Below are 27,140 nucleotides of genomic sequence, written 5' to 3'. Positions count from 1 at the left end.
TTGGTGCCTAGTAGCTAAATATCTTCATCATGAACAAAACTTTTCCTGTTCTCCTCACGCAGTCGCGCATCATTTGCCGATAAAATCTTTGAATCCAATCCTTCGTGACCTCAACATCGCCACTTCAATCTGATTTTAAGACGACATTTGCAAGATGCTATCGTGTAACCATCTCAAACCTTTAAAAGCATCACTCGAACATCGATCGAACTAAAGTCGGCCTGACTTCAAAATGACAAATTTGAAATAAATATCCTAATAAATAAATACAGCTTCTTGCTTCAGTTTCAAAACATCGATTTGTTCAAGTTGTTATCATACTTTATATCGCTATCATACCCTGTGGCACACTTGAATCAACACAACAGCGCCACAAAATATGGTTCAATAGCAAATAACCGTAATTCCCGGCCTACAGAGCGCACCTGGTGGTAAACCTCTGTACACAGAATGAGTTTAACGCTAGCGTAGCCGCGCTAATGCTAACCCAGCGGTGCTAATGCTAAAGCGGCGCTGTTAACGCTAAAACAGCGGTGCTAATGCTAATACTAGTGCGGTGGTGGTAATGCTAACACGGCAGTGCTAACGCTAGCGCGGCGGTGCTCCCGCTAACACGGCAGTGCTAACGCTGACGCGGCGCTGTTAACGCTAGCGCAGTGGTGCTAATGCGGCGGGGCTAAGGCTAACTAGCGCGGCGGCTGTGAAAAAAGGTCGCGGCTTGTAGGCCGGGAATTACGGTAAATATGATCCAATAATATGCTAATATGTAGTCAGCTGTCCCCAACAAAGTCTGACCTCAACAAAAAGCTCTGACAAAAAAATGCTCCCGAGTATCTTAATACATACTTTTCCTTTTTTTTTCCGACTCAAGCAGCCGTGCATCATTTTCTCTTTAAATGCTACATCCGATATTTGCCGTCTCTGTTTTCACCTAGGCTGTCATTCCCAAATGTGCAAGCAATCAATTGGCTTTTTCGAGTCTGTGAATTATTTAATGAAGTAAATGAAAATATAGCGTTTATTTCATTGAAGGTATACTTTAATAAAGATGGATTGTCGACTTCATTGCAGCTCGGCACAGGTGTTAGGATAGTGGTATCAATATAAATATTCAGTGAGCTTCTCGCTTAATTTGACCTTTGTGGTTCTACGTGTGAGCTCAGAGAAAGGACTGCACTGCAGGCATAATCATGAAATATCATGCAAGCGTGATCACGAGGGTAGAAATATATTTGAATGATAAAGAAGACACAACATGAGACTTTACTTTGAATAAATGCCACAGAATAGACAACAGGTAGTAAAGGCCAAGGGTTCGAGAGTGGAACCTCAGGCAAAAAGAGTAAACCGTCTTGGAAATGGAAAGCATGTTAGTTGAAAAGGTCGCCCTGTGCACAAACTAGCTGTGAAGTTGAACTCGAAAAACATGAAATAAAAGAGAAATACATACACTTCATAACTCCGGAGACTGGCCCTCTGCAATCATTTCACTTGTGAGCCACACCACAAAAAAAGTGGCACAACGGAACTTGACACAATTTTGGAAATGTTCCAAAGGTTTACTCAAGTTATTGATCTATCGTTTGAAGAAAAATGAAATGCTCAAGGGGTGGCTATTTTCAACCAAACCACTGACCGAAAAAAAAATAAGACTGGATAGTGCTGACACATCGAGCGGTATGTCGACTGGTTGAAGCCATCCGCCGCCATCTTGGTACTCCCAAAACGCGTGGAAGACACGGTTTACAGGTTGGATTATGGCAAGGTTTTTCCCTTTAAATTTGGCATGTAGAATTAAAACTGGTCGTGTGAGCTTGACATCTTTTCAGTTCTGGTAACATAAAGAATTTGTAATTCGATTTGGTAAGCCAAAAAAGGCTAAGTATACAGGAAAGACACCAAGAAACCTTGCATATTACCTAGGGCCCGATTTCCATGACGTCAACTTTTATCAAAATACAAGTGAAGCACTATCATCATAACATTGCAAAAAATTAAGCATTTTTTGCTCATAAATCATTAAAATTGAAGTCAATGAGTTCAATATATTTTTGGAAATAATCCATGCGAAACACATTGGTCATTTGTCATCTCTGCGACGTCCCATTTCAGACAGAAAATTGAAATTTGCATCAACACATTTGAAAATCAAATTCAATTAGCTGAGTTCTGTATTATGAAATTAATCAAAACTTTCACAGAAAATGTGTTTTCTTGCTTATCCTCTCGTGAATTTTGGGAAAATATTGACATCGCTTTTTGCGAAAAACCGTCGGACTATAAAGGTGAAGCAGTGAACAGTGAACAACAACAACCGTAAACAAAACTTTGTTCAAGTGAATTAAGATCATCAGAAAATAAAAACACCCTTTACAAACAAACTTCAACAGTGTCAAAGTAAATCTTTCTAATTTACCTGTGGAATGTTTTCTTACAGCCACAAAACTGGCGATTAACGCACAGGTCGGAAAGGCTGTTTTGGGAGTATCAAGATGGCGACTTCACTCAAATTCAAATCCGTTTACCATTTCAAATTCAAATCCACGTAACATTTCAAATTCAAATCCCGGTGGCACGAGTCTATACTTCCATAATCCAGTCTTTTTTTTTTTAAGATCAGTGAACTAAACCCGGCGCTCAATTTCGGCGTCTCCTATTGGGCAGTCAACCTATGACATCCCCTTACGTCACCGGAAAAAACAACGTACTCTTCCGGTACGGGAGGCGCGTGGATCGAAATGTAAACAACGTGCCCTCCGTTTGGATTTGACGTCACAATAACGTTCAAACTTGAGACATTTTGTTCCGCTATCGCAAAGCAGCGATACTTCAATTACGCTTCCCCGGGAGCGCACGTCACACTCTTTAGCGCCCGATGCTAACGTTAGCAAGTTGACCACTTGTGGGTGAGGCGAGCAGATGGGCTCTGTTCGCTGGGCTTTCCGCTGCGGGTCGTGGACGCCCGGCAGGGACGACTGGCTGTTCGCTGCTCGCTGCGTTCAGCCGGAGGAGAGAGACCGGATAGGAAAGTTTGTGTTCGCGAAAGATGCCAAATCAGCCATGGTGAGCGTGTGCTGCATTGTTGGGCGATCGTCAGTGAGTTTCGCATGATGTGCAATAAACGCGTTGATGGCTCAGGCTGGTCGGCTGCTGCTGAGGAGGTTCGTGTGCGAGAGGATGCACGTCCCGTGGGAACTGATCCGCCTGGAACGATCTCCTAGAGGGAAGCCTTACCTGGCCGCACCGCTTGAAGTTCGTGATGATTCCTTTCATACAGTATAATGTGAATTTTTTAAAACATTTTCTTAGCCGCTTATCCTCACGACGGTCACGGGAGTGCTGGAGCCTATCCCAGCTGTCGACGGGCAGGAGGCGGGGTACACCCTGACCCGCTTTCCAATCAATCGCAGGGCACATCGAGACAAACAACCGCACTCACAATCACACCTAGGGGCAATTTAGAGTGTCCAATTCATGTTGCAAGTTTTTGGGATGTGGGAGGAAAACGGAGTGCCCGGAGAAAACCCATGCAGGCGTGGGAAGAACATGCAAACTCCACACAGGCGGGTCCGGGATTGAACCGGGGACCTCAGAACTGTGAGATCAACGCTTTACCAGCTGATGCACCGATTAACATCTTTACTTAAAAGTGTACAAAGCCGACATTTTTTTTTTTAAGTCTATGTTGGACGTGCCGCCTCTAATCTACACACAGTACAGTTGACCCCAGGGAATTTAATTTTTTCCCCCATTTTGTTATCGTTTTTTGTTCGCAATTATTTCCATTTTAGTCAATAATTTTTTGTGTTGTTTTTTTTAATGCAGTTATAATGGGCATCAGCCAACCATGGATAGTCACTCCTCCCATTCCAGCCTGGGCCCCCATCTACCCCAAATACTTGGTATCAACTGTATTTTGATTGATTTTGTGTTTATGAAATAAGAATTTCATTTCAGAAGGTCGCCGTGTTCGGCATCACGGGCCTGTGCTGGTTGGCCAAATTTGCGTCGCGATTTGTCACGTGACCAAGTAGTGAACTCCCTGTGTATACTGCTTTAACCTTTTTGTTCACGTGATTCTGAAAACCTAAACTTGCTAATATTTTATTTGGTTATGTGACGTTGGCATTGCAAGCGCGAGAGCTGTTATGACAGCCCAGGACGACATTGCCAAACATGGTTTTCCTCCCCCTGAGGCCCTTAGAACGCAAAAATTAGCTGAAGGTCAACATCTCCTCCAGGTCCACACACCCCTCGTCGTCATTTGAGGCACACGTAAACCGAGAAAGCAGGGATTCGCACGTCAACCTGTTGTGTTTGCTCGCGTCCAGGTCAGCCCCGAGTCGGGGACAGAGCGGCCCGGCTGGAGCTTCAACGTCTCCCACCAGGGCGACTACGCGGTGCTGGCTGCCGAGAAGGGTTTGCAAGTCGGAGTTGACGTCATGAAGACGTCCATGCCAGGTACGCGAGGACGCTGGGGGTCAAAGGTCAATTAGCATTCGTAGCTCTTCATAATTTAATATCAGAATTTTTAGCTGCAAAATGATCCAAGAGGGATGTCAAACTCACTACTATTGCGGTCACGTCGTAATTATGTTGTCCCTCAGATCGCGGCAATAACTGTTAAAGCCATATAAATATTGTCATATTATTACATCCACTCTAATCTAATGGAATTTTGAATCTGAGGAAAATTGGAAAATTGTGGCCTGCCAATATTTAAGATGATGAACCATGTTCATTTCGCGGTTGGAGATTTCTTGGAGAGAAAAATGCTTATAATATCCATCCATCCATCCATTTTCTTCGCTGCTTATCCACACGAGGGTTAGCGGGGAATGCCGGAGCCTATCCAAGCTGTCAACGGGCAGGAGGCGGGGTACAATCTGAACTGGCTGCCAGCCAATCGCGGCGCACATCGAGACAAACAGCTGCACTCACAATCACGCCGAGGGTTTCGGTTTTCAATTTAGAGTGTCCAATTCATTTTAATATTTCAATATTTAAAAAAAAACAATCTCTATGTTTGACAGTAAGCTCCGTTATTGCCTCTATTAGTAAAGTTGATGTGACTTGCCCAAGGCACAGGGAGAACATGCAAACTTCACACAGGATCGAACCCGGGTCCTCAGAACTGTGAGGCCAACGCTTTACCAGCTGATCCACCGTTCCGCCTGCTTGTAATATATCTATGAAAACATGAAAATAAAACAATCCTATTTCAGCTCAGATATAGAATAAAGCCATTTAGCAAGAAGCGGAAGCACTTTATTAGCTTGAGCGGGCCGGATCTGGCCTTGGGTTTTGGCACCTTCCGGAAGAACCCTGACCAGATTACCCAGCCCGATGTCGGGTAGTGCACTTGTGTCTTCAAAAGTGGTCACCGGGTGTCACTGTTGTACTGCGGAGGAAAAAAAAAAATGCAAGACAAATCAGTGTAAGAAAGTACTGATGTCTTTGTCTTCTTTGTCATCCTCCCGCCCCCCCCCCCCGCCCACCTGTCACCATCCTTCCTTCCTTCCTTCTCCTTTCAGGTAGCAGCACCGTCCCCGACTTTTTCCGCATCATGACTCGCCAGTTCACGCCGCGCGAGTGGCGCGTCATCCGGTCAGCCGGCTCCGAGCGGCGGCAGCTCTCCGTGTTCTACCGCCACTGGGTAACCATGGCGACCGTAAAAAAAAAAAAAAAACCCAGTTGTCACATTGCATCGCTGCTTTTGTCGTGGGGGGGGGAGATAACATCGCCACTTGACCCCCCCGCCTCATTCGCACGCAGATGGAACAGCAATGGTAAGCGAAGCTGTGAGATTTGAGAGGGTGGCGCAGAGACGTCAAGCTCTGATATCATCCTCACACCTTTGACTAATGGCAGAGCTCGGTGGTTACCATAGCAATTAGTCGTGTAATGCTGTTGGGGCTCATTGTCTACAGAGCAGGGTCGGTTTTGGTTCAACGCACACGCACGCGACCGCATTTACAGAAATCATACATCTTTTGGATATCTTCTGTTTAGGCGTGTGGATGTGCTGTCCCGATTTGCGTAATGCACTTTTTAATCGTCGTCGTCGTCAATGATTTTATGTTTACGTCAGGAAGGGCACCCGGCGTAAAAACTGCGGCAAACAAATGTGAGCGTTCATCTGCGATGTCACGCTGTGGCGACCCCTAACGGGACAAGCCGAAAGAAACTTACTTACTTACTACGCTTCCAATTTTTAATCCTTCCAGAAGAAACGCGTTCACTGCCATTGACGGTTTTAGAAGTCAAATATCCACGTTAACTGGGAAGGCTGGCGGTCAATGAGTTTTAAGTACCGTAATTCCCGGCCTACAGAGTGCACCTGGTTAAAAGCCTCACCCGGTACATTTGTAGAGGAAATACCATTTGATGCATACGTACGCCGCGGCTGTGTAAAAGCCGCAAGTGCCCACATTGAAACACGAGATATTTAGAAAGAAAGACGGTACACAGGGAGTTTAACGCTAGTGCTGCCGCAATAATGCTAGCGCCGCCAAACTAACGCTAGCGCCGTGCTAACAGCGCCAGTTAAAAAAAAAAAAAAAAACATACCGGTAAAAATCACTGAGATACAGCAGTAACACGGTAGCGCAGCGCTAACAGCACCGGGCCGGTAAAAGTCACTTCCTCGGCACATATAGTCCACCGGTCTCACACTTACCTTTTCCGCTCGCGTGCCCCCTTGTGGCCGTTAGAAAAAAAAATGCACAAATTAGCCGCATCACTGCATAAAACCGCAGGGTTGAAAGCGTGCTTATCGGCCAAAAATTATGACATACATTCTCCTGTGTGTGTTATTTTTGTTTTAGCAACCCGTGCAGACATCCAAGGAGAGATGTCAGATCAACTTTCATTAAGCTGATGGGATTTTTTTTATTTTCTTTCATCTGAAGACCCTGAAGGAGAGTTTCATCAAGGCCATCGGGACAGGATTGAACTTCAATCTGCAACGATTGGAGTTTCATTTGTCCTCTGAAGCTCTCACGCCGGCCCGTGTGCTCTGCCAGACCAGAATGCACATGGACGAAGAGCACGAGGAGGACTGGCGATTTGAAGTGAGTGAGTGAACGTGTGCGTGTGTTGTGGTTTAATCAAAGTTTTGATGCCTTAACTTAGCAACAACACAGTAGCACAAACAGGGCTGGTGGGGAAAAATAAATAAACATACCAGTGAATTTAAAAAAAAAAAAAAAAAAAAACCAGCCGCGGTAGCAACACAGTAGCACAGCACTAATAGGGCCGGTTAAAAAAAAGAAAAAAAAAGCCTTAGCAGTAACACAGCTGGCGTGGCGCTAAAGCTAGCGCGGCGCAAACAGGTCCGATTAAAAAAGAAAAAAAAAACATACCGGTAAAAATCACTGAGACACGGCAGTAACAAATCAGCAACACACTGGCACAACGCTAGCGCAGCACTAAAAAAAAATGAAAATTCCGGTAAAAGTCACTTCCTCGGCACATATATTCCACCGGTTTCACACCTTTTCCGCTCGAGTGCTCCCTTGCGGCCGCAGGGTTGAAGGCGTGTGAAAAAAGTCGAGGCTGGTAAGCCGGAAATGACGGTATTTGCTTTTGGCAGGTCATAAAAGCATTTATTTACCAGAATTTTGTACAAAATGCAAAGCAATAAAAAATGCTGTGCAAGCGCATGCTATGCTAATATGCGGAGGAGTGAGGAGAAAATGGGGAAGGCAGGCGGACGCTAATGGAGGAGAAAACCAGGAATTTGGACGACACAAACTGAAAATGTTGCATATTGTTCTTTTTTTAATAACTAAATATCGGCAGCAAAGCAAAGTAAAGATGGAACACAAAATGATCAGAACAATATAGTGAGAGATCTGAATAAAACCCTGAGAATTAATGCTGCAGCCAAGAAAACTGGAAAGGTCAAAGGTGAACTGGACCCGATCCTAGGTGACTTTGGGTTCGAGGCGTGGTACACCACGGACTGGTTGGTAATCAATCACAGGGCACATGAGGCCAATCAGCCAAATCTGTCTTTAACGCACCTTCCTGCCAGGTACGCAATCTGTGCCTCGTCATTTTATAGAGTTTCCCGCTAAATTTTCATTACGACGTGGAGCATAACGGCACACTCAGTTCATAACTTGAACGGTATTAATTGTGCCAACCTCTTGATCGTCGCACGGCGAAGTAGCGACCACTTAACACAATGTTTGCGATGGGTGCAAAGGCAGGAGGTCAACGAACACGAGCATACAACGTAACATCTGCACCCACCTGGGTGGGTTGTTTAATGGAAGCGTCCAATCCGGCGTGGTCTCGCACAGCTGCGAAGGAGATGAGAGGTGCTCGATCAAAGCAGAGAAGACGTCAATTTCGATTGGTCTCATTTCTTTTCTCATCATCTGCCCTGGCTTCCCTTTGATGTCCTACTTCCAATATTGCCTTCTCTTATGTTATTGTTTGCCCTCCGCTCGCTTCGTCGCCTACATGCAGCGCACGCCGGCACGGTGATTAGCACGTGACCGCTACGAGGTTGCGAAGCGGTCTAAAAAGAGCAGCGCGTCCTGTCCCTCGAGATATACCCAACGCTAATGCAGTTCTAGTGTCGAGGTTTTCGCACTAGGGAGTTAGTCGCAGCTCACTCGTATTGTTTGATAAGAGTGGTGTGTCCCATTTTTTTTCAACCAATACATTTTTGGGCAAAGCCAGACACGTAGTTGCAACATATGCATGATTTGTTTTTCCTGCTAATGGGAATTTTGGAATAAAACTACAGTACCGTACTTCCATGACTACTTATTCAACAGAATACTAGCGGGCGAGAAGATGCCTGAAGAATGGAGGAAAAATGTGCGAGTTCCAAATTTAAGAACAAAGACGATGCTCAGAACTGTGGAAACTACAGAGGAATAAAGATGATGAGCCAAACAATGAAGTTATGGGAAAGAGTAGTGGAGGGTAGACTCGGGTCGGAAGTCAGTATCTGCGAGTAACAGTATAGTTTTATGCCTAGAAAGAGTACCACAGCTGCGTTATTTGCCTTGAGGATGCTCGTGGAAAAGTACAGAGAAGGTCAGAAGGAGCGACATTGTGTCTTTGTGGATCTAGAGAAAGCCTATCACAGAGTACCCAGAGGGGAACTGTGGTACTGCATGCGCAAGTCTGGTGTGGCAGAGAAGTATGTTAAAATAGTACAGGACATACATGAGGGAGCAGAACAGTGGTGAGGTGAAGGTGGGACTGCATCAAGGATCAGCTCTGAGCCCCTTCCTGTTTGCGGGAGTAATGGATAGGCAGACAGATGAGATCAGACTGGAATCCCCCTGGACCATGATGTTCGCAGATTATATTGTGATATGCAGTGAAAGCAGGGAGCATGCAGAGGAACAATTAGAAAGGCGGAGACACAGACTGGAAAGGAGAGGAATGAAGATTAGCCAAAGTAAAACAGAATGTGCATGAATTTGAGGGGTGGAGGGGGAAGAGTGAGGCTCCAGGGAGAGGAGATAGCGAGGGTGGACGACTTCAAATACTTGGGGTCAAGAAGACAGAGCAACGGTGAGTGTGGTAAGAAAGTGAAGAAACGGGTTGGAACAGCTGGTGGAAGGTGTCTGGTGTTCTATGTGACAGAAGAGTCTCTGCTAGGACCAAGGGCAAAGTTTACAAAACAGTGGTGAGGGCGGCCATGATGTACGGATTAGAGACTGTGGAACTGAAGAAACAACAGGAAGCAGAACTGGAGGTGGCAGAAATGAAGATGTTGAGGTTCAGGCTCGGAGTGAGCAGGTTGGACAGGATTAGAAATGAGCTCATTAGAGGGGCAGCCAAAGTTGGATGCTTTAGAGAGAGCAGACTTCGATGGTTTGGACATGTCCAGAGGCGAGAGAGTGAGGAAATTGGTAGGAGGATGGTAAGGATGGAGCTACCAGGGAAGAGAGCGAGAGGAAGACCAAAGAAAAGGTTGCTGGATGTTGTGAGGGAGGACATGAGGACAGTTGGTGTTCGAGAGGAAGATGCACCAGATGGGCTTAGATGGAAAAAGATGACACTCTATGGCGACCTCTAACTGGACAAGCCGAAAGGAAAAATTAAGGAAATTTCTTCCATGAAAAACATGTTGACTAGACTTGTGAGCTTTGATCCAGTGGTGTCGCGAGGCTGACTTGTGTGTCTGCGTGCAGGAGTGTTTACTTGACCCTGATCATCATGTTGCTGTAGCGTTGGGAGGAGTGAAGAATTTCCACTCTGCAGTAAGTACACCTCCATCTTGTGTGTTTTGCTAGTGATGACTGCCGCCAGTCGGCAAATTGTAACAAACCTGCGCTATTAGAAATGATTGTTTTGCGTATTGGTCATAATCCGGTATACAGAACTGGTCTTGTTCCCTTTCAGAGGACGACCTCGTGTCTTCCTCCACCCACGGCTTTCGCGCTGCTGTCGTTCTCGGACCTCGTCGCGTCGGCCTCGCCGCTCACCGAGGAAGACCCCGCCTACTGGGAAAGCTTCAAAACGAAGGCCGAAGCGCCCTCGAGACAGAGAGACACGCAGTCCGGTCCCCGTTCTCTTTGACGTGTTCCCCGAAGCTCAGAGACCAATCCTGTTACCTGCAGAGTCCTCCAGACGTATCGCGCGAGTTCACAGTATGACCGGAACAAGAGAACTCTGCAGTCCCGCTCATAAAAATCTAAATATAAACATGACTTCCAATCTCATTCCTGACCAACCTAATGGTGCCGCTCCAATTCACGCCCTGAAACACCAAAAAATGAAAATGCAAATAATATGCTTTTCTTGTCATGTCATTATCCAAACCACTTAAGCTCACGAGGGTCGCGGGGAGTGCTCTAGCCTATCCCAGCAGTCACCGGACAGGAGGCGGTGTACACCCTGAACTGGTTTTGCCAGCCAATCGCAGGGCACATCGAGACAAACAGCCGCACTCACAACCACACCTATGGGCAATTTAGAGTGTCCAATTCATGTTGCACATTTTTGGGATGTTGGGGGAAACCCAAATGCCCGTAGAAAACCCTCAAAACAAGTTCCTTTAATTCATTTCGATTAGAAATAATCTTGCTTGGACTTGGGAGTTTTTTGCGGGGAACTGTACTGACCTCCCACACAGGACCCTGACACTCGTCTTGCAGCCTTTGAACACGTAGAACTGCAAAAACATTACAATTAGTGTATCATTTAAAAAAAGAATTTGAAGTGATGATTTATTAATTAGTGCCCTTATGAAGTACCGGCAGTCGAGGGTTTAAGGGGATGCTGAAGAGCCGACAAGGAGACGCTCGGCAGCTCCTCGGATGTTCTCAAGGCTCAGATTGATTTGATAAAGGTTGCTCAGACTCCTCATGTTTTCCTGCTCCCCTTTTCCACTAGAACACTTCCAAAGCATTCTGCTAAAATCCAATACTAGAGTTATCTCACGGATGGGTTTCAGTTCTGGTGCTGGGGTTCAATGGCAGATCCGCTCTTTACCGTCTCTGGTACCCTTACAGTTAAGTGAGGGCATCACACGCAAAAACTACAAAAAAATCTTTCGGCAACTGCAGATTCTAAGTCAAATAATTTAAAGATTTGAATGACCCTTCTGCAATGATCCTTTGAACTGTGTTGTGTTTAACTAAGAGACAAAGGGGACATGCAGTTCCTGGACCATAGACCATATCGACCCATTGACCGTGATGGTCTGTCCGCCATAACTTGATCGGATATCAGAATCGGATGCCCCAGCCACCTCACCTGGCTCCTCTCAACGCGGAGGCGCAGCGGCACGCCACTGAGCCCCTCCCTGATGACCGAGCTTCTCACCTTATCTCTAAGGGAGAGCCCGGACACCCTGTGGAGGAAACTCATTTCGGCCACTTGTATCCAGGATTTCGTTCGTTCGGTCACGACCCACAGCTCGTGCCCATAGGTGAGGGTAGGAACGTAGATCAACTCGTAAATTGAGACTTTACCTTTGAATTGAGCTCCCTCTTAACCACAGAGGGGAAGTAAAAAAAAAAAAAAAAAATTACTCAAATAAATGCCCCTCAGATAGGTCATGTTGCTCGGGCACCTCCTTGACACTATGTGTGCACATACCTGGACCTGATGATGGCGCCGCCGCGCGACATGAAACGACGTCTTCTTTTCAATCGTCTTATTGCGTCAGTGATCGCTGTTAGGACGATGAAAGAACATTAACAACGTGTCAAAGAGCACACAATGTTGTCCCGCTACCGTAGGGAGTCTCTCCACCACCACCCCCCCCCCCCCCAAATGAACTCCTCCGGTCTGATAAGCTTTGCAAACCTGAGGCGACTAAATATGTTGTCTCGCTCTCGTCACTCCGCCCTGACCTCGCTGCAACATTTAAGATGGCTGAAAGGCAAATTAATTCAGGCCAGCTGGAGGCAATGACTCCGCGTGTGCATGTTCAAGCTCTATTTCTTTCATGGCATTCAAAAGGCGCGCATTTACATATTTCGCAACTTGTACTCGTGTTTAAATCAAAAAACAGTTTTCTCTTCCAGGCCGTGGGTTTAATCCCCATTTGAACGCGGTTTCGGAACTTTCAGGGCCAGGGCGGCAGTGGAGACAAACTCGATTTTTAACAGCAACACTTCAAAAATGTATTACCATAAAATAATAATATATATTATATTACTATAGTAATACTTCAAAATAAAATAATAATAATAACACTTCAAATAAAAAAAAAATATTCAGTTGTCCACACATGAAGTCTAAAAAAAAAAAAAAAGAAAAGGAGAAACATTGGCTGGTTAAAAAATAGTTATTCAACCCGACCATATACGGTATATCAAAAATGGAAACTTAATACATTTGCTGCTCCTTTCAGAAAGATGCAAAGCTCCTTTTATTTCCCTATTAAATGTCCACCGCGTAGACCGCAAAAATGGATCTCACCGACTTCGACGCCTTGCTCAATGTGCTCGCTCGCGCTTCCGCGTTCATATGCCGCCGTTAATTTTCACAAATTTCACAAAATACCTCCCGCCATTTTTCCATCCTCGGAATAAAACAGCAGTTTGCGATATAACACAATTAGCAGTAAAAATCATCCGCTATGCGAGTTGGCTTCATCATTCGGGCCCACTCGTCCTTTGTGCGCGCTATTAGCCGTCGCTATTTGTTTTTCCTGCTTCCGAAAAAATGCGCCGCAGCGATTAGAAAGTCACGCCACATTTGGCGCAATCAAAACACTCCCACATGCACACACACGCTTATTAGTATAACAAAATCGGAAATATAGCCACATGCTAACACTATTTTCCCCCAACTGGTAGTGCGTTATTATCGGTGGAAAATAATGCTGAACATTTCATTCAAAAATAAGTTATTGTCCGTCGTTCCGCCCGCAGTAAACATTAACAATAAAAATAAACACAATATAGCAATTGAATTCCCCCGACTGGGCTGGATTTCGGTGCTTCACTAGTTAAGTCCAGACCAAAAGTGTTGTAAGTCAAGTGGACCTCAAGCGGACCAATCCTGTCCTGCGGCTGAGACCAAGCTCCAGATTTCACACCTTGCACACATTTAAGACACTGTGGCAGAAAACGTAGAGGTAGGATGCAGTAAAGCAGCACCAAAATATAACCGAGCCGCATACATATTTCACAGTAGGGAGACAACATCCTTGGCCTCTTTCTGAATCTGGCAGAATATATTTTGCCAAGCCGCAAAGCCTCGAGGACAGGGGTGTCAAACTAATTTTTGTCGAGGGCCACATTGTAGTTATGGCATCCCTCAGAAGGCCGTTATGACTGTGAAACCCTAAAAATATTGAATCGCCTCATCATACTTACATCAATTTATGAACTATTTTTGGAATCAGAAATCAAGGGTAATGAGTTTTTCCAACTATGTTTAGAGTAAGTTTCTTTCGGCTTGTCCCGTTGGGGGTCGCCATAGTGTGACATCGCAGATGAACGCTCATATTTGTTTGGCACAGTTTTTATGCCGGATGCCCTTCCTGACGCGACCCCCTCTTGGGGAGAAGAGGCCCCACTGAGATACAAACTCACGACCCCTGGTTGACCAAAGCAACGCTCCAACCACTGCGCTATGAGGCCTCCAGTTTCTTGACTCAAAATATGCCTGTAATATCACACCCTTATTATTGTTATATGAAATTTTGGTCCGGGTTTTCACAAGAACCATGGAAGTTGACAAACTAGATTTGCCTTTGCGGGCCACATAAAATCATGCGGCGGGCTGGATATGGGCCCCGGGCCTTGAGTTTGACACCTGTGCTCGAGGAGAATGGAGGTTTTGGGTCACATCAACTCTATGTGGACAGAGGCAATAATGGATCCTATTGTCAAACATGGAGATTGTTTTTTTAATATAGATCTATCCATTTCCTTTGCCGCTTATCCTCACAAGGGTCACGGGGAGACCTGGAGCCTATACCAGCTGTCAACAGGCGGAAGGCAGGGCACATCGAGACACACAGCCGCACTCACAATCACGACTAGGGGCAATTTAGAGTGTCCAATTAATCCATCCGTCCATTTTCTTTGTTGCTTATCCTCACAAGGGTCTCCGTGAGTGCTGGAGCCTATCCCAGCTGTCAACAGGCAGGAGGCGGGGTACACCCTGAACCGGTTGCCAGCCAATCGCAGGGCACATCGAAACAGACAACAGCCGCACTCACAATCACACCTAGGGGCAATTTAGAGTGTCCAATTAATGTTAGCTAGCCAGCGTCATATTGTTGCCAAATAGCCAATACCTTGGCATTTTAACTCAACCAACATGGGCCAGGACGGAGCCTGTGTGGTTGCCGATTCTCGACGAGGGAAGAAGAACATCAACAAGTGGTTTCATAAGGTGGACCCACATTTTAGAAGTAAGATTGTTAGTGCAAGTATTAGCCGTAATAAACACAAGTGCGAAGAATACAGTTCAGTATGCAGTCACTCACGTTTGAAAAATGTACAGGTGTGGGCCACCCGTCATGCCCGCAGATATAAAGTTACGGGTGTGTGTTGTCTGCAATTATGAGTGTAGCCCCTTAAGAGCCGAGGGGGGCGGTGTCAGGTAAACTAGGAAGTAGAAGTAGGCTGAGCAGCAGAAACTCTGTGCTTACGTCCATCCCTCCATTTTTTTGCAGCTTATCCACACAAGGGCCGTGGGGGAGTGCCGGAGCCTATCCCAGCTGTCAACGGGCACGAGGCGGGGTACACCAGCCAATCGCAGGGCACAACGAAACAGACAACAGCCGCACTCGCAATCACACCTTGGGGCAATTTAGAGTGTCATGTTTTTTGGGGATGTGAGGGGGGGGGGGTGACCGAAGGAAACCCACGCAGGCACGGGGAGAACATGCAAACTTCACACAGGCTGGTCTGGGATTGAACCCAGGACCTCAGAACTGTCTGTGTGTGTGTGTGTGTGTGTGGTGTGTGTGTGTGTGTGTGTGTGTGTGTGGTGTGTGTGGGTGGGGTGTCTCTCTCTCTCTAGAGCAGAGAGAGAGAGAGGAGAGAGAGAGAGAGAGAGAGGATCTCTCTCTCTCTCTCTCTCTCTCTCTCTCTCTATCTCTCTCTCTCTATCTCTCTCTCTCTATCTCTCTCTCTCTCTCTCTCTCTCTTCTCTCTCTCTCTCTCTCTCTCTCTCTCTCTCTCTCAACATTGGGCCAAACCCACGCGCGACACAAGGAGCCCTTAAGACAAACACATGCACAGCTTGATGCACACGACGGTCCTGTTTTCCATGTAAAACTGGGACATCGAAATCCAGCCAGCTGCACTAATGCAAAAAAAAAAAGAAAAGATGAGTGTGTGACAGGGAGCCGCATGTGTGCGCAAGCGCGCCGAGGTAATCCAGCCGGAGGGATCCATTGGAAACGCGGGATGGAGGGATAGGGTGGGAAAGGGCAAAAAAAAAAAAAAAAAAAAAAACGGGGAGCCACACTGAGGGCCAAATTCTTTGAGGAGAAAGAGAGGAAATCCGCGAGGATGCTCGATAACATCATAAAATATGAACCCCCGCTGCGGACGTAAAAGGTGGCAAGGAAAAAAGACGTTTTCTGAGAAAGAAAATAAATGTTCTGACGTTTGCTATCATTTCAATATATTAGTGGGAAAGACCATTTTTGTATATGCAAAAATCAAGCTCCATAAAGTCATACTTTACTCGGTTTATTCACTTGCCCAAAACCCCATCAAATTAGAATCCATCCACTTTCTTCGCCGCTTATCCTCACGAGGGTCGCGGGGGAGCGCTGGAGCCTATCCCGGCTGTCAGCGGGCAGGAGGCGGGGTTACACCCTGAACTGGTCGCCAGCCAATCGCGGGGCACATGGAGACAAACAGCCGCACTCACAATCACACCTACGGGCAATTTAGAGTGCCCAATTACAAATTCCTACAATACACTTAAAGTGATGTAATGGCAGGTTGCACATTTCTCCATTTATGTTGATAATAATTGATAAAATAATCTTAAACCACTTGAACCCACTGCACTTACAGTTTGGCAGCCACAAGTTTTTCCTCCCTTTTTTCTTTCTGGGGGGCTTAACTCATCCTAAAAATTCCCCTTGGTGGTTTATCCCCCCGACCCCCATTTTCAAGAATTTTATTTTATTTTTCAAATGCCATTATAATTGCCATTGCTCATACCCATGGATACGTGGCACAGTGTATCAGCGGGTAAAGCGTTGGCCTCACAGTTCTGAGGTCCCGGGTTCGATCCTGGACTCTACTGTGTGGAGTTTGCATGTTGTCCCCGTGCCTGTGTGGGTTTTCTCCAGGTGGGCACTCCGGTTTCCTCCCACATCCCAAAAACACGCAACATGAATTGGACACTCTAAATTGCCCATAGGTGTGATTGCGAGTGCGGCTGTTTGTCTCGATGTACCCTGCGATTGGCTAGCGACCAGTTCAGGGTGTACCCCGCCTCCTGCCCGTTGACAGCCGGGATAGGCTCCAGCGCTCCCCGCGACCCTTGTGAGGATAAGCGGCGAAGAAAATGGTACGGATACTCGTGGATTTTCGTTATCCGCAGCCCGACGTGACGCCGACGGAGGAATTTGACCGTTTTGCACGGGAACCGCACAAGTGACGTGCAATCGCAGCAGAAGGACGGGTCAATCAAATGGAAAATTGAAATTGATAGCGTGAAGAGAGCGAACAAGCGCGAGGGCGCCTCCCGCGACGGGCCGTACGCGACCCCGCGTCAGTCCTCGCCTCCTCTTAATCAAAGTTGCCGCTGCACATTCAACCCGTTGATTAGTGCGGGAAAGGCACCGAGTCAACGGTGGCAGTTTCCCCAGCATCCCTTCTGCTTCTCTCACGCGCAAAAACGCACAAAGGTTCGTTTTCGGCCTCGCACTCGATCTCTCTCGGAGACGCGATCCAAATTAAGACTTCACATCTGAAACAAGAGCCCCTCTTCAGGTGAGATGAAGGACGCGGGAGGAAATTGGCTCGACTGCCGTGGAGCGGTCAAAACTCAACACGATCGCTTTAGAACCGAGCAGCAGTCAGGCGCAAAATCTTTGATGCAACAGACGGTCCGTGCAATGTTATTTTCGCTAGATTTACAAGCGCTATGCCGTGAGTTTTTTCCCCACACGCTTTCGACCCTGCGTCTTATGCCGGGTTGCGGCTAATTTGTGCATTTTTTCTAACGGCCGCAAGGGGGCACTCGAGCGGAAAAGGTAAGAGTGATACCGGTGGAATATATGTGCCGAGGAAGTGACTTTTACCAGTATGTTTTTTTTGTACTGGCCCTGTCAGCGCTGTGCTAGTATGTTGCTGCTGCGTCTCAGTGACTTTTACCGGTATGTTTTTTTTTTTTAGCCGGCCGTGTTAGCACTGTGCTAGCATGTTGCTGCTGTGTTACTGCTGCGTCTCAGTGACTTTTACCAGTATGTTAGCACTTCGCTAACGTGTTGCTGGTGTGTTACTGCCATGTTGCAGTGATTTTTACTAGTATGTTTTTTTTAACCAGCCCTGTTCGTGTTGTGCTAGCATATTTCTGCTATGTTACTGCCGTGTCTCAGGGACTTTTACCAGTAGGCTAGCGCTGTGCTAGCGTGTTGCTTCTGTGGTACTTCCACGTCTCAGTGAGATTTTTTTTTTTAACAGGGCCCGTTAGCGTTGTGCTAGCGTGTTGCTTCCGCGTCACAGGCACTGTTTGGAAAGAAAAGCTAAGGTATGTTATTAAAACTTTGAAAACACTTTCTGTGTATTGTCTTTCTTTGTAAATATCTCATGTTTCAATGTGGGCACATGCGGCGTTTAATCGGGTGCGGCTTGTGTATGTACAAAATGGTTTTTTCTTTAAAAATGTAGCGGGTGAATCAGGTGCACTCCATATTCCGGAAATTTTGGTCCATAATGTACAAAAAAATATATATATATCTTGTGCAAATTCCAAGCAACTTCTTCGAAGTGCAGGACGCACACACAAACACTTTTCCTCCCCCGCTCAAACACCAATACTGTAGACACACACCGACCGATGTGCGTTATTAAATGTTTCTCCATTGCTGTGCGGACATTGATTTGCTTTGACCAAATGGATGTCCTGTGGGAGCGAATGCAACAACCTCAGTGAGCGAAGCATTCACTTAGGAAAGACGAGATGCTGTTATCTAAAACATTAACCCTTGTGCTTTTTTCTTTCACCGGCGTAACTGCGACGCGGAATCAGAAATTTAATCCGTGGTGACATCGGTGGACATAGTGGTGAAGTAAACTAAATAAAAGAGACAGTTAACATGTTACCGAAAACTATTACCGTAATTTCTAGACTATAGAGTGCATCTGATAATATGCCGAACCCAGTACATTTTTAAAGGAAAAAGCATTTTGTACATACACAAGCCGCACCTGATTAAAAGCCACACGTGCCCACATTGAAATATAAGATATTTACACAGAGTTTTCAAAGTTTTAATAACATACCTTAGCTTTTCTTTCCAAACAGTGCCTGTGACACGGCAGCAACACGCTAGCACAATGCTAACAGGCCCTGTTAAAAAAAAAAAAAAAAAAAAAATGTAAATCTTGGTAAATCTCACTAAGACGTGGAAGTACCACAGAAGCAACACGCTAGCACAGCGCTAACAGGGCTGGTTAAAAGAAACATACCAGTAAAAATCACTGAGATGCAGCAGTACCACAGCAGCAACATGCTAGCACAGCGGTACCAGGGCTGGTTGAAAAAAAAAAAACATACCGGTAAAAGTCACTGAGATGCGGCAGTACCACAGCAGCAACATGCTAGCACAGCGGTAACAGGGCTGGTTGAAAAAAAAAAAACATACCGGTAAAAGTCACTGAGATGCGGCAGTACCACAGCAGCAACATGCTAGCACAGCGGTACCAGGGCTGGTTGAAAAAAAAAAAAACATACCGGTAAAAATCGCTGAGACACAGCAATAACACAGCAGCAACACACTAGCACAGTGCTAACGCAAGTACAGCGCTAACAGGGGGTGCTAAAATAAAACATACTGGTAAAAAATCACTGAGACGGGCAGTAACACGCTAGCACAGCACTAACGGGGGGAGGGTAAAAAAAAAAAAAAAAAAAAAACACCGGTAAAAGTCATTTCCTCGACACATATTTTCCACCGGTCTGACTTACCTTTTCCGTCGAGTGCCCACCTCGCGGCCGACCGGATAAACCGCAGGGTTGAAAGTGTGTGAAAAAAGTCGCGGCTTATGGTCCGGAAATTACGGTAATTTGTTTAATGGCAGCAATGGGCAATCAACTAAAGAATGTATTTTCCATGACTATCCATCGGAAAATAAACAAAATAAGACAAGTTTGGCAGAAGTGAAGTTTTCTTTGGCTCGAGTCTGCGGCTATCTCGGCGGACCTGCGAAGCCTATATTAGGAAAAGACTCAACTAACCATCAAAGAACTTATTCATTTAAATTTATGACATGTCAAAGATGTTGCTTTAAATGTGCTTCGGCCAAGTGGGAGAAATTATCCGATTTCACTTCATTTTGTTACGCTATCAATGCCGCATTTAGTAACAGGCAGAACAATTCAAGGCTCTCCCATCCCAAGGTAAAATAAATATGACTCTTGGCAAAAATTACTCGTGATATCATGTTTGTTTGTCTGCTCTCATCAGGAAGTTTGTCTACTATTGTAATTGGAAACCAAATTTTTCCCCTCAGCGCTTTGTGTCGGGCCGGCGGTTATCAAAACACGGATTGGGATCGCGGCACCAAACGTTCGTTAGGTCGACGGAACGTTTCGCAGCGCGCAAACACGCGAAAGCACTTTCCTCCGTTGACTTTCGAAAAAAGGGGTGAAATCCGTTCCCATCGCTTTCTTCTCACGCGCAAACAAAATGCCGTTAAGATTGTTTTTGCAGCTGAAGGGGGAAGAGAAATAGAGCGAGTTCACAAAGGTCAGGGGTCAAACGGGCCAGGGGAATGTTTACCGCTCGAGAATATTTAAATTTGAAGTTTACAATCTTGTCCGGCATGAGATGCTCGGATGTGCGTCTGTGTGTAGGGACGAGTTTGTGCACAGGGAGCCGTAAAGAGGACAGAACCAGAATAGAAGGCTCAACATTCCGACGCATCCATTTTCCCTACCGCTTACCCTCACAATTGGGGGGGGGCCGGGTGGTGCTATCAGATTTTGGGCAAAATGGCGGGGTGCGCCCTGGAGCTAATTTTCCCGCTCCGATCGGAAAATGACTAAATAATTGCATTTTAATAGTCTTAAATGCGTACAAATGCAAAGTCAGGATGAAAATACAGTACTGTGAAGACCACAACAAAGAAAATTACTTTGTTCCGCTTGCTAAGGAAGCTAATCTAAGATTCAAGACTTCCGCTGTGCTTCTTCATTCCGCAGATTTAGTCCATCGCGGACATTTTCTTCCGTAAAGGGGAAATCCACTGGTTTGCATTCACAATGTGTCCAATAGGTCATGAAATATGTACTTTATTTTGACAATGTGATGTTAAATCCTCTCTCATTTAATAGTGTTTTGAGAAGATTTTTATCTACAACAAAGGCTCGATTACACGAGACACCATTTATCCCCAGCGCTGATTTACCGGATTTATCCTCGTCTGATGAAGAAATAGCAGTATCGGAGGAATACTTTCTTACACAGCCGTGAGCGGTGCCGCTCACGCCGCCGCAGACCGCGTAACTAGTTAGCATGCCGGAGTCTCGTTCGTTATCGGAATTGACCCCTCCGTACGGGGCACTTAATCACGCCTCCTGAAGTGACGTCACGCCACGTGCGCTGACGTAAGACAAACAGTAAAAATGGCAAATAGAATACAATACATTCTTAACTGAGAGAGACGCCATGCTTCTGATTTCATTCAATCATTCACACGTAGCAATGTTATGCTAGCGGAGAACGTCTCATTCATTTATACGAGACGTGCATTAAAAATCTAATTTAGGGCATATCTTGGTGCAAACACAGTCTGGTTAAGCTTCGGCCGCGAGCCAGCAAGAAATCAATATGTTTGTGCAGTCCGATCATCGCTAAATATCGCTCAACAAAGAATAAGTGTGTCAATCGTTCACACGCAGCGGTGTTATGCTAGCGAAGAACTTCAAATTCATTTATACGAGACACGTATTGAAAATCAAATATAGGGCATATCTTCGTGCAAACACAGTCTGGTTAAGCTTCGGCCGGGAGTCAGCAAGAAAGCGACACGTTTGTGCAGTCCGATCATCGCTAAATATCGCTCAACAAAGAATAAGTGTGTCAATCGTTCACACGCAGCAGTGTTATGCTAGCGAAGAACTTCAAATTCATTTATACGAGACATGTATTGAAAATGAAATGTAGGGCATACCTTGACATGTGTTCCGGTTGATATTAGATGGATTTAGTTGATGATGCGGTCTTCCACAAAGTTTGATCCATCGAAGGCATTTTTCGTACTGGGTCTTCGGTTTTGCAAAGGGTACGAATCGAAGTCCACCAACTAGCCTTTCAGGATACCCGTCGTCACTATTACAAAGTCCGTGACTACACCTCTTAACCATATATTTTGTTAAATAACCCAAATACGCGATAAAACGCTAACTAAACCTATACTGGACCATGCAATGTTGTCTGAGAAAATGGCGGGAGCAAAAACGGGCTTTGGTCTATGCAGATCTCTGGCCTCTGATTGGTCAGTGACGCGGATTGCGCAATATCCACGGAGGGGTCAATTAACCAGGACCCGGCGCGGCGGTGGCAGCTGCAGGACGGCGCGCTGCGCGATTGAGCTCTCCACAAGCAGCCCGGTCCCGTTTTTCATGACCAACCGGGTCTTTTGGAAAAGTATGAAGAGCGAATCCATCCTCCCGAATGAAGTGTCAGAAAAGTTACCACAGGGATAACCGACTTGTGGGGGCCAAGCGTTCACAGCGACGTCGCTTTTTGACCCTTCGATGTCGGCTCTTTCCTCCACAATGCGGAGGAAAAAGGCGTGAGTGACACGTGTTACGCGGGGGGCAGACACCCCCAAGCCGCGTGCCGGCTGTGCACGGAAGGATCTCCGTCTTCCCGGGGCTAACGAAGCGGGCGGAGGCCTTTAGCCTAGCTTCGGCGTCCGGGGCTAAACCTCAGCTAATGAAGAACCATCCGAATATTCAACATTAATTCCAGCCACAGGTTCGAATCTGTATGGAAATATTCCTCCGTCTTCCCGGGGCTAACGCTGAAGCTAGGCTAAAGGGCTCCGCCACCACCGAAGCTCAGCTAAAGAAGAACCGTCTGAATATTCAACATTAATTCCAGCCACAGGTTCAAATCTGTATGGAAGTATTCCTCCGTCTTCCCGATCAACCGATACTGCTGTTTCTTTATCAGACGAGGATAAATGCGAGAAATCAGCGCTAGTGTCCCATGTAATCGAGCATTTGTTGTGTCACATCCGCGCATGTAGGTCATGTGACTCAGGAAAATGGCAGCACCCCTGAAAATTCGGAGTTGTCGATAAAAATCTTCTCAAAACACTATTAAATCCGATTTAACATGACATTGCCAAAATAAAGTACATATTTCATGACCTATTGGATACATTGTTGATGCAAACTAGTGGATTTTAAATCCTTTAAATCATGCTTCGCCGATTTGTGCCCTGTCTCAGAGGGACCTCGTTTTTCCTTGAGAACCCGAGACCCCGATTCAGCGACTTCGCCTCGGGAGAGGCTCGCTAATAAATCTTTGCGACATGGAGACGATTGCCCGAGACTGCGTGTCTTTCGCACCCTCTCCGCAAAACGAGAAAAAAAAAAAAAAACGCTAGCGCGCAAAGCATAAACGCGTCACATGCTCGCTGTTTGCACTAATAATAGATTAATCTCATAATAAATGCAGCGCGATTAGATTATAGCGCAATACGATTCCAAACGAGTATCTAATGGGAGTGTTGTAATGAAGTTAAAGGATGTTCCAGGAAGTGCGAGGGGATGTCTCTCACACACACACGCGCACGCACATATACACAATTTTCTTCTTCACGTGCTTGTCTGCAGTGAGTCCGCAAAGGATCTGAGGATCCCCGTTTCCTGCTGGTGGGATTTACATAACAGAGTCCGCATGCAAATGAGCGGCGAGTCATGAGCTCTCACACGTAAGCCGCAAACCGCAGCAGATCTCACACCAACTAAGTATGCCGTCTGTCGCTCAGGACGCAATATGAAGCCGAACCCAAATGCGGGGGGCCGACGCTCGTGGTGTGTTTCGGGTAATCCCGCAAAACACATTTGCCCCAGAGATACAGTATTATCTTCTGATCTGAGATTACTCAAAATCGGCACAAAAAAAAAAAAAAAACAATTAAATAGATAGAGCTTCAACTGTTAAAATAAATAAAATAAGATAAATCAATAAAAATAGAACAAAAGGAAAATTTACAGACAAAAGAATATATTGCAGTCACTCACATTTGATAAATGCAGGGGTGTGGTCAGTCATGCCCGCAGATATAAAGTTACGGGTGTGGTCCACCGGTCATGCCCGCAGATATAAAGTTACGGGTGTGGTGCACCGATCATGTCCGCAGATATAAAGTTACGGGTGTGGTCCACCGGTCATGCCCGCAGATATAAAGTCACGGGTGTTGGTCCACCGGTCATGCCTGCAGATATAAAGTTGCGCATGTGTGTTCTGTTTGTAATTATGAGTCTACGCCTTTAAGAGCGGAGGGGGGGCGGTGTCAGGTAAACTAGGAAGTAGAAGTAGGCTGAGCAGCAGAGACCATGTGCTTCCGTGTTAAAAAAAAAGACGTCAGGCTGTGGTTCACTGCACTGGATCGGTTTTCATGTGCGCTGAAAGTGTGCGACAAGTGCGCAATTGTGCAGTGGCGCAGCTTCGAGGGAACATTGGTTAAGTCAACACAATACAAGCGACGTCTTTCAATATCTATGTATTTCTACTCAGAACAAATTTTACGTGGGTGATTTTTCGTGCTCGACTGTGCAGATTTGCGAGTGCAATGACGCGAGGGCGCATACGCGCCCTTCATGTCACAGTGACGATTATTGAAAAGGGGTTGTTGTCGTTCATGAGATGTCTGTCACGAACCAACAGAGCGGGGACGGACCAAAACGCAGGACTTTGAGGGAGCGGCATAATGTTCAATGAGGTTTATTCCGGAAACTGGGTCATACACGGTGTAGCAGTCCGTCAAGGCAGAGGCACAGAAACGTTGGCTAGGCGGGATCCAAAAGACGTACAGCAAGGTCCAATGACTCTGGGGTAAACTAGCAAACTCACCAGGACAGGATCAAACAAAAGGGCACAGAATCGCTGTGACTAGGATTACTCTAACTTGGACGTAGAACCGGAGAGTCCCACAGGTAGTGAATGCAACTCCCTAACACAAAGCAACGAACTGGCAAATGCCAGTGCCAAAAACTCCAACTTAAATGCCTGTCTAATTACAGTCCGAATGTGAAACAGCTGTTAGCGGTGACAGGTGTTGGCTAACCCGAACCGCCCAGAGCAGTGGCCTAGCCACACCCCTCCTGGGAGTGGCCAAGCCCTGCTTATGACAAAGTCAAACCCACGCACCAAAATCCGGCAAAGGGCGTCCTGCTCGGATCCGCTCTAATCCTCAATCCTGCTCATCTCTTTCCACCCTGGCAACCCCAACGGTAAATATCAGCGCCGGAGAGGACTTGCAGATTATCGCTCGCCTGACATCAATCTGTCTACAGTCGCGGTTTAGCTTCCACCGAGAGTGGAGTTAGCATGTTCTCCCCGTGTGCCTGCGTGGGTTTCCTCCGGGCACTCCGGTTTCCTCCCTCATCCCCAAAACATGCAACATTAACTGTGGACACTCTAAATTGCCCCGAGGTGTGATTGTGAGTGCGGCCGTTTGTCTCCGTGTGCCCCGCGATTGGCCGGAGACCAGTTGAAGGTGTACCCTGCCTCCTGCCCGTTGACAGCTCGGAGAGGCTCGAGCACTCCCTGCGACGCTTGTGAGGATAAGCGGCAAAGATAATGGATGGATGTTTACTCCAATTTTACTGAATTTTAAGCTCGCCAGGAGAGGTCACATGATTCCAACTGAGTAAGTTTGTGACCAAATATGGTTCTCAGTCATGGTTCGAACTGGCTCCCATTCCCGTTTTAGCCTTTCATCTCTCAGGCGATATTTTAGACGGACAGCTGAACTTACCGATCTCGCGAGTCGGAACTTCCCTCAGACATCGGCGACCTCTGAACTTCCAAGTTTCCCATGCGCAGAAAGTCTTCCCAGATGGGCGGAAGCTCCTGAATATGAATTACACGGTCATCAATCATACGGAGCTTCAAACAATACTTTGCTCAAAGCGAAGTCGTCATTTCGTATTTTGACCTCGTGCCAAATGTTCAGCAGATCATCCGGCGAGGGAAAGTATGCCGAAGCCTCATTTCCAAACGTTTGCATCTGACTTACTTTTCCAGCCCACGAGAGAAATTCCCCCAGTATCGAGCGCGGCCCGGCGTCCCTCGGCGATGGCGCGTCGCGCCCGGTGTGACGGCTCCACTCCCACAAATACAAACGGTATGCGGTACGCGAGCGTCGTACACGCAACTCTCGGCACGCAGTCGAGATGAACCGTTATTCAGCCCTGCTTCATTTGGCTAACATGACAGGCACCGTGTGTAAATTACATAACCTTTGTTCACCCATTTATACCTGTGTGTGTGTGTGAGAGTGTTATTGTGTGTGTAATTACCATTAGCACATTAGCGCGTGCGGCGGAAACCCGCAACCCGTCGTCACCGGCCTGTGCGGCGGAGACCGTTCGCGTAAAATATTCAAACCTCGCATTGCCAATTAGTGTAATGGGCATGTATTTGCATAAAAGGGTTGAGGGGAGGCATAAATAAAAAGGGACGCACGATGCAAACGAGCAACGGACAGCAATGACACGCGATTAGATTTTGCCGTTGTCCTGGAATCGGCGCAGTTGCGTCGCGGGCAAGTACCGAGCGCAGCAAAAGTTTCTCGGTTTGAATTGTACTCCGGCCTTCTATGCGTTGCATTGACATGTACCCATGAGCTTCAATGGTTTCAATCCATATTTATAAATATATTTTTTACTTGCTTTGAGGTTCATTAAATGTCACATTTCCGTCCTTTTTATCTATCTATTTATTTATTTATTATTATATTTTATTAGGATTATGTTATTTTTATTATTTTATTTATTTTTTGTTCCATTTACTTACTCATTTACTATTTATTTTATTCACACTTTTCTTTTTAATGGTTGTCAAGGAATTACCGTAATTCCAGGCCTACAGACTGTACTTGGTTATCAGCCTCACCCAGTACATTTGTCAAGGAAATACCATTTGATACAGACATACGCCGCAGCTGTGTAAAAGCCGCTAGTGCCCACATTGAAACACGCAATATTTATAAGACGGTACACAGAGAGTTTAACGCTAATGCGCTAACGCTAGCGCCACGCTAACGCTAGCGCCACGCTAACGCTAGTGCTGTGCTAACAGGGCCGGTAAAAAAAACAAACAAACAAAAAAAAAAAACATACTGGTAAAAATCAGAGACAAGGCAGCAGTAACACGCTCGTGCACCGCTAACAGGGCCGGACGGGTAAAAGTCACTTCCTCGGCGCAGTTGCCATTAAAATGTAGAACAGGTTACGTCGGACGTGCACGCAAACACCCT

General features: G+C 46.2%; 1 protein-coding gene and 2 long non-coding RNA genes across 7 annotated transcripts in view; 1 reads left to right on the top strand and 2 right to left on the bottom strand.

Moving 5' to 3' along the window:
* Nucleotides 1-1,724, bottom strand: part of LOC133504504 (uncharacterized) — a 179,173-nt gene extending 177,449 nt beyond the window's left edge. For all 3 annotated transcript variants that reach the window (XR_009795995.1, XR_009795996.1, XR_009795997.1), the window contains exon 1: nucleotides 1,451-1,724. This is a non-coding gene — a long non-coding RNA (uncharacterized LOC133504504). The remainder of the gene's footprint in view (nucleotides 1-1,450) is intronic.
* Nucleotides 1,725-2,699: 975 nt separating this feature from the next.
* On the top strand, nucleotides 2,700-12,055 carry aasdhppt (aminoadipate-semialdehyde dehydrogenase-phosphopantetheinyl transferase). The gene is made up of 7 exons (XM_061828326.1): nucleotides 2,700-3,063; nucleotides 3,139-3,252; nucleotides 4,332-4,461; nucleotides 5,535-5,656; nucleotides 6,912-7,073; nucleotides 10,167-10,235; nucleotides 10,378-12,055. The coding sequence occupies exons 1-7, from the start codon at nucleotides 2,920-2,922 to the stop codon at nucleotides 10,552-10,554; spliced, it is 918 nt and encodes a 305-aa protein (XP_061684310.1). The 5' UTR covers nucleotides 2,700-2,919; the 3' UTR covers nucleotides 10,555-12,055.
* LOC133505259 (uncharacterized) lies at nucleotides 5,267-27,140 on the bottom strand. Of its 3 annotated transcripts, XR_009796192.1 has the most exons (7): nucleotides 27,004-27,140; nucleotides 25,638-25,732; nucleotides 12,079-12,154; nucleotides 11,100-11,149; nucleotides 8,260-8,309; nucleotides 5,499-5,652; nucleotides 5,267-5,401 (listed from the first exon to the last, which is right to left on the bottom strand). It is a non-coding gene; the product is annotated as an uncharacterized LOC133505259 (long non-coding RNA). The 3 variants fall into 3 exon arrangements; XR_009796194.1 differs by lacking the exon at nucleotides 11,100-11,149; XR_009796193.1 differs by lacking the exons at nucleotides 8,260-8,309; nucleotides 11,100-11,149.

Source organism: Syngnathoides biaculeatus, chromosome 8 (assembly GCF_019802595.1).
Source record: "Syngnathoides biaculeatus isolate LvHL_M chromosome 8, ASM1980259v1, whole genome shotgun sequence".
Classification (NCBI taxonomy): Eukaryota; Metazoa; Chordata; class Actinopteri; order Syngnathiformes; family Syngnathidae; genus Syngnathoides; species Syngnathoides biaculeatus.
Note: the sequence above shows the minus strand (reverse complement) of the source record. Positions and strands in the feature narration are given on the sequence as shown.